Raw genomic sequence first — 15,465 nt, 5'->3', positions numbered from 1 at the left:
CGAGGTTTTGCAAACTCCCTGTACTCACTCTGATTCAAATCAATGCATTTGCCAATTTAAACATATTTCTATATTTTCTTTTTGGCATCTCAATGCAATCGCTCACTTACAAGCTGTACACAAATGCCTCCAGTAAGTGTAAAAGTAAGAAAAGCGCTAACTGACAGTGTTGAGTACCACCAACACATGTCCAACATGCAAAATATACTTGCATCTTGTGCTCAGAAGGTAGTTTCTTTGGAGAGAGAGAGAGAGAGAGAGAGAGGAGAGGGGGGGGAGAGAGAGAGAGAGAGAGAGCAATAAAGAATGAAGAGATTCATGTTTGCATATATCTTGAAGATTTATGGCGGAGACTGTCCAGTTTTGATCACTCTCTGATGCTGTGTTGCGATTCACCACCGTTTGAAATCCATCATCCATCTGCTCCCCTGTCTGATATGCATTCACTCAGTCCCATAAACTAGGTCTGATGGATGTGGAGTTATATATACAAAAGAAGCCTGTTCCCACTGTAACAGTGAGTCACAGGTGTGGTTAAGTAACAAACCTCACATTTTTAGTTTTTGGTAAAATTGGGGACTGATATGTGTCGAAAACGGTCAAGTACCGAAAGCTTTACTTGTTGTTTGATCAGATAATTAAGTGTTTCAATATAATATATATATAAAATTATATATATATATAATATTTTATATATATGATATATATATAATTATATAGGTTTATACAGGCAACGTGTGCTTTGTTAAAACTTTTTTTTTGATTTCACAAAGTAAGGTATCCAAAAAGTATTCTTGTGGTACTTGTCCAACTATGTTAGTCTCATACATACAAAATCCTAAATCATAGTGAGCCCTAGTAAAGCAAATTGTGTTTGACTGGGATCAATCACTAATGGCTTACTCACATCAACTGCAAAAAGAGGCTCCTGCTCTCTCATGTTTCTCTACATATGAAATGAGCTTCATCCCACCACAGACATTTTGAGAACATAAATCCATGTCAGTCGTATGACTAAACCCAATTTACTACGTAAAAATATTACAAGACCAAAATCTGTCATACACACAAACTACAGTAGTGAATCACCACCTTAGTGTTTTACTTTAGTACGGTAGTATTACTAAAGTACTCCTTTTAGCAGATGCATGTTCTCTGAAATAACAAGCGCTTGATGATGTGTCTTGTTTTTTAAAATAAAAATATGAGTTCTTATGTTCTTTGTCTGTGCCAGACAACTATTTACTGAACTACTTACTACTTACTGAATCTACTTGTGTCTTCTGAGCAGTGATGTCAGCTCTGATAATTATTGTAAATGTGAAGAATTGCTTCATTACTTTGCCTGCTCAAGATTCTCCTGGTGGTCTGGGGATTGAATCTAATGACCTTGAAACACGCTAAAGACATGAAAGCCAATTAGCCACTTCCACCTTTCCCACCTCCTGTGGGTGGCTCAGCGGCTCCTTGGTTAGCCCTGTCGCCTTAATCGCAAGATGAGCCTGGTTTTAACTTCCCGTTTGTAATAGATTTTCTTTCACAATGCACAGGGGGAACGCCAACATACTCATACTTCTGAATATGATATAATTCTACCATGCTTGGGTTAGTCTGGCTCAACAGATGTACATAACTGGGGCAAAGCCTGATATCGAGGTCCCTTCCTTTCTCCTACTGGATCTCAGCAATGTATTTTGCAAGGCCATCATTGCCGATGGGGACGATTGGGATTGGTTTAAAGAAATGCAAACCAGCCAGAGTGTTTCTTTCCCCCCTTATCCCAGAATATATATGGGGTGTAGCCAACGCTGTAGAGAGAGGTCTGGCATTGCCAGACTATACCTGGGTCAACTCAGTCACTTGATAGAAAGAACAGTTTAGTAAAAATGGTCTGATTTAAACTTGAAAATGAGTGAAACCCCTTTTACACGTGAGCTCAGCTGACACTAGGAAACTCTTGTTATCTTAAAAAGGATTTTAAATTGATGGAGATTATGGATAAAAAAGGCCTTTTTTGTGCCTTTAAGGTTAGGACTGGGTCAAATAGATTCTCAAGAATATCCCTGTTGACATTGATAATCTTACCTGCTATCTGTAAAAGATCTTTTTTTTAATTACATGTAACAGTAAAGTTCATAACATACAGTATAATGTTAGGCCCATGGAAGAACATAAACAGCCTGTCACTACTCAGGAAGCCCTTTAACTATCCATAAACCAAGCTGTCTGTGTCTTTTACTGAGCCTTGTTATATCCACAGTTAGATTCCTGCTTTATTAATGAATTGATTATTTCCCAAACTAATTAATTTACCATTATGTAGATTTTGCAGCCTACAGACCTTATTAGACAATATGGAAATGTGCTGTCAATGTGACCACACTAATGGACTGGTGACCAGTGCAGGTTGTTTCCCTATGTTTTTTTCAATATGTAGAACGTTTCAGGACCCTGATTAAGATTTTAGTAAAGTATTAAATTCTACTTAGATTAAATGAACAAACTGGACATCTTATGTTGGAAATGTCTCACAGCTTCACAGGAGGCTGGATGTGTTAGAGTCAGCACTTGTGTAGCACAGGCCGTGGGCTTCTGAACAGAGAGCAGTAAATTAGCATTAGAACCATGTTACTACTGTTATCTCTGGTCTTACGGGAACTATAAATCAGTCACTGCTGATGTAATTTTCTCTGCTGACGGCTAACTTATACACTCCTTCATCTGACCTGGAAGCTAGCTGCTCAAAATGTTTGCCCACATGGCAGCTGGTACATTGTATTTGCATTGGGAGTGGGTCCAGTTTGGCTGATGAAAGTGGGCGATGGGTATTATCTACAGCAACAGGGACGGGAGAGTTAGGGTAGAGACAAAAATAGACACGCATATACACACATCTATAAATGAAACATACTTCACTAAATCACACATTGACTGCAGTGAGTCTGTACTGTATGTGTATAAGGCCGGTGCTGGCCAGTGATTTCTACTTGGGATTTACATAAGCATACACAACGATTTGACGTCCTTAGAAGACAAAAAACTTAAGTGCATTAAACACTGTAAGACGCAAAGTGGGAGGACAGAAAAGAGAGAGAGAGACAGAATAAGGAAGTTATAGAGCTGCATAAACTGAAAGAGAGAGAGACGGAGAGAAAGAAAAGCAGAGATAAAAAGTAAACAGGCATGTTTTCTCCCCCTCAGATCTTCAACCCAGTCTCTGCTGATTTCTTCTCCCACTCGCTGACAGTTAGGCTCAAAGCCCAACATCACATCAACTTCTTCAAATATTTAGACATTACTCAAGTCGTCTTCTTTCTCCCGTTTTTCCCTCTGTTCAGGCGTAGAGAGAGCAGGGGGTATGTTTCAGCGATTAATATTCCCACAGACTTTAGTGAACGGCAGTTAGGAAATAAAAGGCCATACACTTCCAGCTGACTGATTGGCTCATTTATCCACATCACCAAGTGATATTTCTACTGCTCGGCTTTTTCAGATCCCCTGAATGATGAAACGGGTGTGTTTGCATATGTGTGTATGCCGCCATTATGCCTCCTCCCTGTGTGACTCTTTGAAGGCTGACAGCTCAGCGTGCCATTTGCAAGAGGGCAGATAATAGCGGTCCAGAGAGAGAGGACGTAAGTGAGAGAGAGAGAGAAGCAGAGCGAGGGAGATGAGAGAGAATCTGCTGATAGCCAGCGACAAAAGGTGAGAATGTGAGAGTGGCTGTAGAATTACTAATGGTTGATACGAGTGCAGTGTTGAGTAATGGAACATCTTAATAGTTTGATTCTCACAATTAGGAGTAATGGATGTTACAGTAAAACAGCTACAGAGCGCAACAGGAATGACTGATGCCAGTATGCGTAGTTGGCCCGTAGACGTGTCTTTGCACATTGATGATGCTGATGGAGGAGGCTGAGGTAAAAGTGAGGGCAGCACAGGCCTTTTACAGTAAAAAACAAAATCCAGTTAATTCAAATGGACACAGTCGGGACAGGACACCCAATCAACAGATTTGTATATTTCCATTGTCTGAATCAATATTATTCAAAAAGAAAGTGACAGCAAATGCCAAGCAGCCTTGCACCTAAAATGGTGAAATTCCAGGCCTGAACACAGGTGAACCTGTTTGTCAGGCATGAGAACAACTTACTCGTTACAGTAATGTGATTACCTTTTTTCAGTAACCAGCATCTTGACATTCAGTTATTACATTACAGTTACTAATCCCAGTAATGCTCTGTTATTTTGACAGTTTTAAGGTTGACTTCTTTGCAATTACAATTAGAGAATAAAAGTTTCAATAGTTTTTTTTCAAACACATTGATTCTTGCGACATGCGGCCACTGTTAGTTTGCTGGTCTGAATAAATGTTGAGAGTCATACAGTATAATACCACACAGGAGCAGAAACTTTGGTAAGCAGAGACCAAAAACTGGAACAAGGTTTCTGTGGTTGAAATGCAGGTTCAGTTTCTGAGTTCTGAAAAAGGTTACTGGAAAACTTCCTGTGGTGGAAATAACTGTGGGAGGACAGTAAATGAAAGACAAAAGAAAGCACAATAGTATGAGCCAGGCTTCGTAACTTGGCCATCAGAGCACTTTTGTAATTGTATGGCAAAAAGTACTCTGATGGATTTGTATATTAGCTCAGTTGGTGGAGCGGGCGCACATATGTGGGGGTTTGCTCCTCAACTCAGCTGTTTGACTCTTCCCTTTCCTGTCCTCATCTGTCCTGTGAAAATAAAGGCCTACAAATGCCCCAAAAAAGAACAAAAAATAAAATAAAATAAAAAAGGTAAAGGAACGTACTAAACCTCGAGCACAGCTCAAAGTAGTGTTTCACATTGCTCAGAAACCTTCATTAATGAACAGCAGAGGAACAGAGACTCTCCTCTCCCTCTATCTCTTTTCATCTATTGTAACACCTGCTCTGATGCTTCCGCTCTCTTTTCTTCTGGGTTTCTTTCTTTTCTGCCTGAACTTCCTTCCACTCAGGAGAGGAGAATGACAGTTGCTTCAGGAACACTGTCTAATTAAGTACCCAAAATGAGAATAAATTACCCCCATGATCTCTCCAGCTCTCTTGTTAGGATGGAGAATCCCTCAGTGTCAAACACATAACATATGGAGTGAGAGTGATGCCTTGCTGTTATTCCATTTGAAAACCCTCTTAAGTTCAAGCTAAGTTACTTTATTTGTACCCAGAGGTTGATTTTGTTTGCAGTAGAGTCCTCTGATACACATAAAAACAAAGAGGCACATATCACATATCATTCCACTCTGCCAGGCTAAAACAAAATTTCCTGGGTATATTTGTCTTTGTGTACCTGTCTGTGTGTGTGTGTGTGTGTGTTGTGTGTGTGTGTGTGTGTGTTTCTCTCTTCAGAAGACCGCTGTGAGAGAAGCAAACCTAAAAGCTCCAGGACCCTCTCTTCTCAGTCTTGGCACGTGTCCCTATATCGACATGGTATTATAACACATGAATCTTCATTAGCATTATTAGCCTCTAAAGACCCCGAGGATGCACAAAAATTAATCTCAAGCTGATTTTCTGCTGAGTCGCCAGTTTAGACGGCGGCAGCACAGTCGGGGCCAGAGCAGAGAAGCACCACAGCAAAGTCGGCAAGCTCAGAAACCTTCCTCCTCAGCCTCTCTGTCAAGTCTGAAAGAAGATGCTGAGTCACAAAACCACCCACTCCACGAACAATGATATGAAAAATAAATAACATAAACAAATAACTAGGGACTATTGAACATCAAACTGACGCTTGTAGATCACAGCCTCGCTTTTCAGTGTCCTGTGGCTGAACAACAGAGCGTAGACAGGAGATAAGACAGGACTGGCATATCTAATTGTTCAATGAACACCTCTGTACTAGAAGCAATAGCATGGGAGGGGTGAAGTGACTGAAACTGAATTAAAAGCAACAGTACCATACAAAAGGACAGACACTTAAATATGATTAACATCATTTAGTATATCTGTGTACTTTGAAAAATGCACAATTACCTGAAATGTATTATTTCAAATCGGTGTTAAATGTGATTATGATATCCTAACCTCTCTTTGTTCTATCACTACATCTGCGCCCCTACTGACTTGAAACCCAACCTTATCACCAGGTAAGGTATCACCAGGTATCACAGGTATCGCAGGACACATCTGTAACATTGTGAATACAACAGACAAAAAACTCTTTTTGTTTTCAATTCAATGCCAAAATTGTCACGTTGTACACTACATACAGTATGTCAACTAGAGTGTTGGACCCTGAAGCTAATCCACAAAAGAAAAAGTATAAAAAATTGATGCAGTAGAACCAGAAATGAATCTTTTTTATATTACGCTTTCTTCCTCCTTTTCAAACACTGGCGCCAACATTATCCACAATACAACACGGCCACCGACGGTTTGGAAAATTTGAGCGCGTTAGACTATTAGCAGCTAATTTAAACTTCAGCCGAAAGCCTCAATCTGAGATGAGGAGCGGGCCGCAGTGGTCTGTTGAGCTCACTTCTTTCTAACCACACCTCCAGATTCTTTTCATTTTTAAAGGCTTTTTACTGGGGGTTGGAATCACCAGAGGCCCCACGATACAATATTATTACAACACTTACACTACCGTTCAAAAGTTTGGGGTCACATTGAAATGTCCTTATTTTTGAAGGAAAAGCACTGTACTTTTCAATGAAGATAACTTTAAACTAGTCTTAACTTTGAAGAAATACACTCTATACATTGCTAATGTGGTAAATGACTATTCTAGCTGCAAATGTCTGGTTTTTGGTGCAATATCTCCATAGGTGTATAGAGGCCCATTTCCAGCAACTATCACTCCAGTGTTCTAATGGTACAATGTGTTTGCTCATTGGATCAGAAGGCTAATTGATGATTAGAAAACCCTTGTGCAATCATGTTCACACATCTGAAAACAGTTTAGGTCGTTACAGAAGCTACAAAACTGACCTTCCTTTGAGCAGATTAAGTTTCTGGAGCATCACATTTGTGGGGTCAATTAAACGCTCAAAATGGCCAGAAAAAGAGAACTTTCATCTGAAACTCGACAGTCTATTCTTGTCCTTAGAAATGAAGGCTATTCCATGCGAGACATTGCTAAGAAATTGAAGAATCCTACAACGGTGTGTACTACTCCCTTCAGAGGACAGCACAAACAGGCTCTAACCAGAGTAGAAAAAGAAGTGGGAGGCCGCGTTGCACAACTGAGCAAGAAGATGAGAAACAGACGCCTCACAGGTCCTCAACTGGCATCTTCATTAAATAGTACCCGCAAAACACCAGTGTCAACATCTACAGTGAAGAGGCGGCTGCGGGATTCTATTCTTCAGGGCAGAGTGGCAAAGAAAAAGCCATATCTGAGACTGGCCAATAAAAGAAAAAGATTAAGATGGGCAAAAGAACACAGACATTGGACAGAGGAAGACTGGAAAAAGTGTTGTGGACGGATGAATCCAAGTTTGAGGTGTTTGGATCACAAAGAAGAACGTTTGTGAGACGCAGAACAAATGAAAAGATGCTGGAAGAATGCTTGACGCCATCTGTTAAGCATGGTGGAGGTAATATGATGGTCTGGGGTTGCTTTGGTGCTGGTAAGGTGGGAGATTTGTACAGGGTAAAAGGGATTCTGAATAAGGAAGGCTATCACTCCATTTTGCAACGCCATGCCGTACCCAGTGGACAGCGCTTGATTGGAGCCAATTTCATCCTACAACAGGACAATGACCCTAAACACACTCCAAATTGTGCAAGAACTATTTAGAGCAGAAGCAGGCAGCTGGTATTCTATCGGTAATGGAGTGGCCAGCGCAGTCACCAGATCTGAACCCCATTGAGCTGTTGTGGGAGCAGCTTGACCGTATGGTACCAAGAAATGCCCATCCAACCAATCCAACTTGTGGGAGCTGCTTCTGGAAGCGTGGGGTGCAATTTCTCCAGATTACCTCAACAAATTAACAGCTAGAATGCCAAAGGTCTGCAATGCTGTAATTGCTGCAAATGGAGGATTCTTTGACAAAAGCAAAGTTTAAAGTAAAAAAATCTTATTTCAAATACAAATCATTATTTCTAACCTTGTCAATGTCTTGACTCTATTTTCTATTCATTTCACAACGTATGGTGGTGAATAAGTGACTTTTCAGGAAAACACAAAATTGTTTGGGTGACCCCAAACTTTTGAACGGTAGTGTATGTCACGATACAATAGTATTGTGATTTTAAAAATATTGCGATAGTCTGCGATATATTGCAATTTACTCTTATATTGCAATTTATCTCTTTTTTGGTAACTTCAAATTATGCCTTCAAAACTTTGTCAACGTCTGTTTTATCTAAAAAGTTACATTTCTCCTGCTGACTTCACCAGAAACAAAACCTCAACTGCACCACCTAGTAGACTGAAAAGGCAATTGCTTTTATCATTCTAGGACCAAAACGTTAAATTGTCATGTGCCATTTATATAATAAAAGATCGATACTTAGCATCAGTCTATTGATATAGTATTACCACTGAAAATATTGTGATGCTATGCTGTATCGATTTTTCCCCCCCACATTTACTTTTTACACATACGGAGTAGTACTCCCCAAAAACTTTTCTCTGTCCTCCTCATGACGGAGGTTGGCAATTTCAGCCTTCAACTCTTCCAGGGAAGCTTGGCGGGACAGCTGTAGCTCACACCTTAGTGCATGCAGAGTGAGTGGGATTTCCTTCGCCATCTTGTGACTTCCTGCCGTTGTTGCACTTCTTTTTGTTGCTTTTAAATGTTCACTTGTATTAATTATACAACTGTATATCGTTCCTCCTTGTTCAGTAGGGAAAATAGTTTCAAGGTATTTATTCAAATCCCAATTAAAGCTTGAATGAGTCAGTATTTAAAAAAAAACAATTCAGGAACCACGGGACTTCGGTCTACTCCATTACGGGTCGCTACCGGAAGTCTTCCTTAAAAACTTTGGATTTGTAAAATCAGGACTTTTCCCCTTTAAGGTAGACAAAAATCATGGATACGGCAAATAAACTATGTTTGAGACATGATTAGGGTTAGGCAACATTAAGGTAAGGTTGATTAAATGTTGTGGTTATGGTTAGTAAAAAAGTGTCTGATTGCAGGTCTGTGAGGGGATGCTAACTCCATTCTCCTGTCAGTCATGCCCTACATTAAAGATACACTACACATCATGCATAAGCACTGCACATTGGCATTGGACCTAAACTGTGAATTGTGGAAGTAAATCCTTGGGACAAGCTGTTAAAACCAGAAGATATTCATTCAACAACATTCAATTCAATCATGCATTTACCCCTAGTGACTCTACATTACAGTTGAATTACCTTCACTGTAAGAAAACATGTAAGAGAAAAAGATAGAACATGAGGTCAGAATAAAAAGGGCACAGTGATGGAGTGATGGAGCGACTGCATGTGGATTTTTCACAGCTACTGGGGCATGTAGCAATTTTTTTCCCAAAAGCCAAATAAAAAAGAAAATGTTAATGGTTTGACGCGTGGAAACAGGGCAAGGAACAGAGGCTTTGGAGCTGAAGATGAAGTGCTGGCCTTGCCTGTGAAACACATTCCTCACATATAACCACGCAGCAGCCAAATACCTTGGGAACAATTAGCTACACAATCCTTTCAACGCAAGCTTTCTGTTTCCAATTTGTAGATTATTAGTTCTGTTAGGAAACAGAGGAAGAGAGAGAGAGGATTATTGTTTTGTTAGGCGTGTTGTTTTGTAACTACAAGTTATTTTAAAGCACTGCGGTTTACTGCTTGGAGTCGGAAGTGTTCGACTGCCATCTGAGCTGCTGGTTGAATAAACAGAGGGAAAAAATCTTTTCAAAATCGGAAGGGTTCAAGGGTAGGTAGACTGAGTTTTGTGTGTGTGTGTGTGTGTGTGTGTGGCACATACAGTAATGTATCAGTAAGCCACAAAAGTAGAAAAGACACAGAGCAAATGGGAAATTAAGTGTTTGTGTATGTACTTTTGTGCTTCAATTTTTGTAGACAAGACGGAAGTGAGTTTTAGACCCAGAGCAGTGAGGCCTTTTTGGGAAGGTGAGGACATTTTGTGGAGGTTCCTCACATCTTCACAAGGCTTCTGAAAGAGTTAAGACTTTTTGGGTAAGACATGTATAGTTGTGATGGCTAGAGAATGTATTTCGTCAATGAGGGTCCTCACAAGTAAAAAAAAAAAACGTAAGTGAATGTGTTGCTGTGTGAAGGTCTGTTAGCGGAAAGATCTCTGACTTTGGAGCTCTAACAAATGTTAAAGCATCACACAAACTTCCACACGCACACATTCACTGCAAAACAGCAGATGCAGACTGTACAGACACACTAACACAGCGACACACACACACAAACACTCACACTGAGTGACGAAACCTCCTGCGGTGCACCAGAGATGAGAGGCACAAAAAGATGCAAGTAGTGCAGGGAGTGACAGCAGAGCGATAGGGAGAGGAAGGCAACATGAGACGGCGGTGTGTACAGTAGTGGAATAGCAAAGTAACGCATCCACACTCTCGCACATTGCACACTATGTCGTTTTTCTCCCTAGAACGGCTGAAGGAAGCCAATCGCGGAGTGAACGATGAATAAAAAGACTGGGGGAAAGGAGTTGATGAGAAGAAACCAGCTAATGCTTTCTCTGCCACTTTTCACTTCAGTCAGTCAGGCTTAGAGAGATTCGCTTTCTGCCTTCACTGATTAGGCAGCGGACCAAAAAAACAGCAGGACGCACTCAGTCTTAGCGCTGGGATAAGAAGAGAGTGAAACAACTGGCTGATGTCTCCTTTACTCTAATCCCATCAGCCTTTTCTTTTCAACATTCATTACTGATACTCAACTGAATGAAAAAATAACTGCAGGAGGAGGGTTTGGTTGTTTCACACAGCTACAACTACAGAGACGATTATTAAATAATGTGAAAAATGCTGAAAACTTAAAGGAGAATTCCGGTCAATTCCAACATGTACCTCTTTTGTCTGTAAGTGCGGAGTGCTGTCAGTAGAGAGGAAAATGAAACCAATTGGTGCTGCCTACACCGTGTTATCCTCCTGCTAGAGGTAGCACCCAACCGGCTTAAACAGGGCAAGTATTAAACGTGTTTTAGCCTCAAACAGTTCAAAATGTCATTTAAAGTGCCTACCCATGTGAAGGGATTCCTTCCGAGGGAACACAGTGACTCCGACTGCTGTAGATGTGAAAGAAATGCATGAAAGTTGTGCTAATTCAGCTGGGTTTAGTTCCGGTGTTGAAACGGTGCTTAGGGACCGTCTACAAACTACAACACAGAACTAGCAGGAGACAACTTATAATTGAGGTAAGTTTGGAGACACTACCTTATTTAATCATTAAATTGACAGCCTATATATTTTGGCATTTTCTCTTTTCTGTGTACTGCCGTATCCACACAGGAACTAAACCCAGCTGAATTAGCACAACTTAATGCATTTCTTTCACATCTACAGCAGTCACATTCACTGTGTTCACTCAGAAGGAATCACTTCACATGGGGAGGCACTTTTAATGACATTTTGAACCTGTTTGAGGCTAAAAACAAGTTTACAACTTGTTTACACCCTGTTCAAGCCTATTGGTGCTAACTCTAGCAGCAACCTGATCAACAACAAAAACAAAAACTTGTGTAATGTAAATATATTTGTAAAATTTGAAGAATAACAAGCCATTTCCTCGTATCTCTCAGCACATTTGCTGAAGGACTTCAGCCCAGCAAACTTACAATTATTGACTCTCAGATGGGATCACCATGGTAACAGGCCACAGGGAGCCAGCAACGGACTGGATCTACCCAGCACGCAAGGCTGTTAGCTTATGAGTCAAAGCATACACCTGAACATGCACAAACACACACGCACATTCAAGAAGACACAGCAAATGAGACGGAGAGAACCGGACCACTTCAGTGAGACAGGGACCAATTGGATGACATTTAAATGGATGGAAGCCACGGCGGAACGAATGTGTTCATTTCCAGCGTTCAGGCCACCCCCCCCCGGATATCAAACTGAGATCACGACAAAATGGCAGAGCGACGCCTGTTGCGAATTGCACTTTTCACAGCTGAATCCTGTTTTTTTGGCGAAGTCGGAGAAATGAGGGATAAAAGCGACAGACAGACAGAGACTTTAGATCTACACAATCAGACCTGCTGTTCCCAATCAGGCATTAAGGCAGCAGCGCAGCAGGAGAGGAAAAGTACGCGCTGCGTGTCAAATGAGAGGCACACTCTGGAGATGGGTGTGTGTGTTTGGGAAGGAGCGGAGGAAAAAACACACTTTTTAGGATGTAAATGTAATACTGAAGGCTGGTAAAATCAAACCTTGTGATACTCGATCAATCAACACTTTTATGATCTGCACATTTAAGGTGAAGTTTAAAGCTGCCTGATACACAGTCAAACACAGCACCACAAAACACATGTATATACTGTGTAGCCTCTGTGGCATTAAAGACACTAACTTTTTTCTTGTTTATGTATGATTTGCACCACAGTAGAGACATGCATATTAAAGAGGCAGCCATGAAAAGAATAATTTGGAAGCTCTGTTAGAGCCTGCCAAACCTACTGCAGCTTCTACAGCATTCAAAAATGTCCTGCTTTGGTCTGCTGCTTCTGTCTGGCTTCGCTCTCTCCTCTCTCTATCGATTGCTCTGCCCTCAGCCACATCAGACCACAGCAGAGCAGTAAAAAGCAGCGAGGAGACACTGGAAGCCAGACATATAAAACAAGACAGGCATTCAAAGTTAAAACTATTCCAAAAGTTAAGATCAAAGGTCATGCTACACCAGTAGAATCTGGCTTGGTTTAATGTAATTCAGAGCAGTCCAGAAATCTCCCGTTCTCTCACATTTCTCTTAAAAATGTATCCTTTGCAAAAATCTTACGCTCTCTTTGTCTCTCCAACATCTTTAATTTCATTCTCATGTTTTTTGTGCGTTTTTAAATCTTGTGTTTTAAGAGATGATGGATTAGCAGTTTTCAGTCAATGCATTGCTAGTTATTTAGAACTCTAAACTTACACATTTATTTAATGATCATTGTATCGCTGCATTCACCCTTAGTATATACATGTTTTTTTATATTCCGTGTCAGTGATATCAGTATTCATTTTTATTATAAACAACAAAAAAGCTAGAAAAAAATCAGATTAAAAAAATTCAATATGTCTTTAAAATTAAAAAAAAAATTAAAAATTAAAAATAGCTCATGTGGCTATATAAATAGCTCATCACTTCTCTCTATTTCTTCAACTGCCAATGTCACAACCCTTGTTTACTTTGGGGACATAAAATCCAGGTGCAAATAGTTTTGAACGAATCAACTCCTTTAAAAGAAATTTAGGTATTTTACTTTTCATTTAAATGATCAAAAACCCAAATTATCAACCCTAATGTAAACAACAGCTGTTGGTTTTCCACAACGTTGTTTTCTACAGACATGTCAGACATGTTTTAATGTAACGTGCAGTCTGTGAACAGCCTCCTCTGTGGCCCCCTTCTCACAGGGGGATTCCAGTAATGAGAGCGAACACCAGCTGGACAAGGTGTCCTGTATAAACCTGATACATTATTCCAAAGGGCTTTCCTCTCCATCATCCACCTCTTGGTCTATATCCAAAATCCTCTTCCTCCCACCTCCTCTACCACATTCTCATTAACTCCATCTTCCTCAACCTAGTTGTTTTCTCTTCACCTCTGTCCCCACATCCTGCTCTTCTAGCATTATTTTACTCTGCTGGGCCTTCCCCCTCTTTATCTTCATTCTTCTACCTCCACCTTCTTTGTCTCAACATTCTCTGCCATCACTGCTTTGTGTTCATTCTTTATACATTTTTGCCATCTCCTCCTACTACTCTGTCATTTCCTCCATGCTCATCAATCTACTTCTCCCCGTCCTTTTCTTCCTCCTCCTCCGCTCTTTGCTTCACAAAACACACACCCCTTTGTTGGGTGAAATGTGAAAGCAGAGTTTTCGTCCACATTGTTACCTTTCTCACAAGTAGCTCCTCCGTAGCTGGGCAGACAAAGACACACAAAGGAGTTGATCTCATCGATGCAGGTTCCTCCATTCTGGCATGGATTGGACTGGCAGTCATCAATATCTAGAGAAAGAGAGCGAGAAAGAAGGAGAGAGAGTCAGATTAGATGCAAACACAACACACACACACACACACACACACACACACACACACACACACACACACATACACACACACACACTCAACACACACACACACACACACACACACACACACACACACACACACAACACACACACCACACACACACCAAATAACCTTTCAACGTCTATTTTAGCTACCTGCCACAGCGTTTTACTGCACAAACCCCTGAGAGATCAAACTTTTTTGGAGAATAAGAGGTGTTTCTGGGAAAGTCATAATTAAAGTGAATGATTGAACTTCATCAGAGAGTGGTTTGGGATGCACTGTAGCGCATCATGCTAATTGTAATGTGTTTGCAAGACGTGCAGATCTGCAGGAGCAAGGGAGAGTCCTGAGTGAGGTGTAAGGTAGAAGGAGAGAGAAACGTGGAGATTAGAGGGAGGAAGACATTCAGATGGAGGAGCTTCCGATTTTTCTCAATAACACTGCCCACACTGATGCACAAAGCCGTCTTGCTAGTAGCTAGCAATACTGTGTTTAAATCAATATAAAAACATAAAATTTTGACATATGCCATACAGCATCTCTATGTGCAATGTCAAAAACAAGTATAAATGCTTGTCACAGTCCATCACATGAATCCTCAACCACCACACACACACACATAACACACACACACACACAACACACACACACACACAACACACACACAAGACACACACACAAACACACACACACACACACACACACACACACACACACACACACACACACACACACACACACACACACACACACACACACACACATATTTTGCAGAGGTGTAGCTGGGGTGAGAGTTCTCATTCTGTTGAAGAGGTGGTAACTGTATTTCTCTGGCTGATCTGGGCCTGGGGGCAAAATCATTAAAACTGCAGCTGGTATCCCACAATCCACTGCAATCACAATAACCACGTGAGTCCCTGGAGCAAGAGGTCATGGTAGTGGAAGTGAACGCAGAGGGGGGAGGCAGGAGAAAGTCTGAAGAGTGGGGAATGTTGTTGGGACAGAGAGATGCTCAAAAACAGAGAATGAAGGAGAGGTAATGAAAACAAGTGGAGAGGTGAAGTGATGCTACGACTTTGGAAAGTTGGCAAGTTTCAGGGTTGGATTACAGGGGCTTTGCAGGCAGACAGCGTTTGCGGCGGAAGAGTCTGTTTGGATAAAGCAGCATGACAGCTTCATTGTTGGTTCCCCCGCTTTGGGCTGGCTGATATTAAAGGCTGAATTTGATGAAGCAGGTAGAGACCAAGC

At 41.0% G+C, this 15,465-nt stretch overlaps 1 protein-coding gene across 2 annotated transcripts in view; it reads right to left on the bottom strand.

Annotated features, from left to right (window-relative positions):
- Window positions 1-15,465, bottom strand: part of ncanb (neurocan b) — a 141,716-nt gene that overhangs the window by 17,987 nt on the left and 108,264 nt on the right. For both annotated transcript variants that reach the window (XM_032526440.1, XM_032526441.1), the window contains exon 11: window positions 14,038-14,151. In XM_032526440.1, coding sequence (XP_032382331.1) covers window positions 14,038-14,151 — 114 coding nt within the window. The remainder of the gene's footprint in view (window positions 1-14,037; window positions 14,152-15,465) is intronic.

This window comes from Etheostoma spectabile, chromosome 9, assembly GCF_008692095.1.
Source record: "Etheostoma spectabile isolate EspeVRDwgs_2016 chromosome 9, UIUC_Espe_1.0, whole genome shotgun sequence".
Taxonomy (NCBI): domain Eukaryota; kingdom Metazoa; phylum Chordata; class Actinopteri; order Perciformes; family Percidae; genus Etheostoma; species Etheostoma spectabile.
Note: the sequence above shows the minus strand (reverse complement) of the source record. Positions and strands in the feature narration are given on the sequence as shown.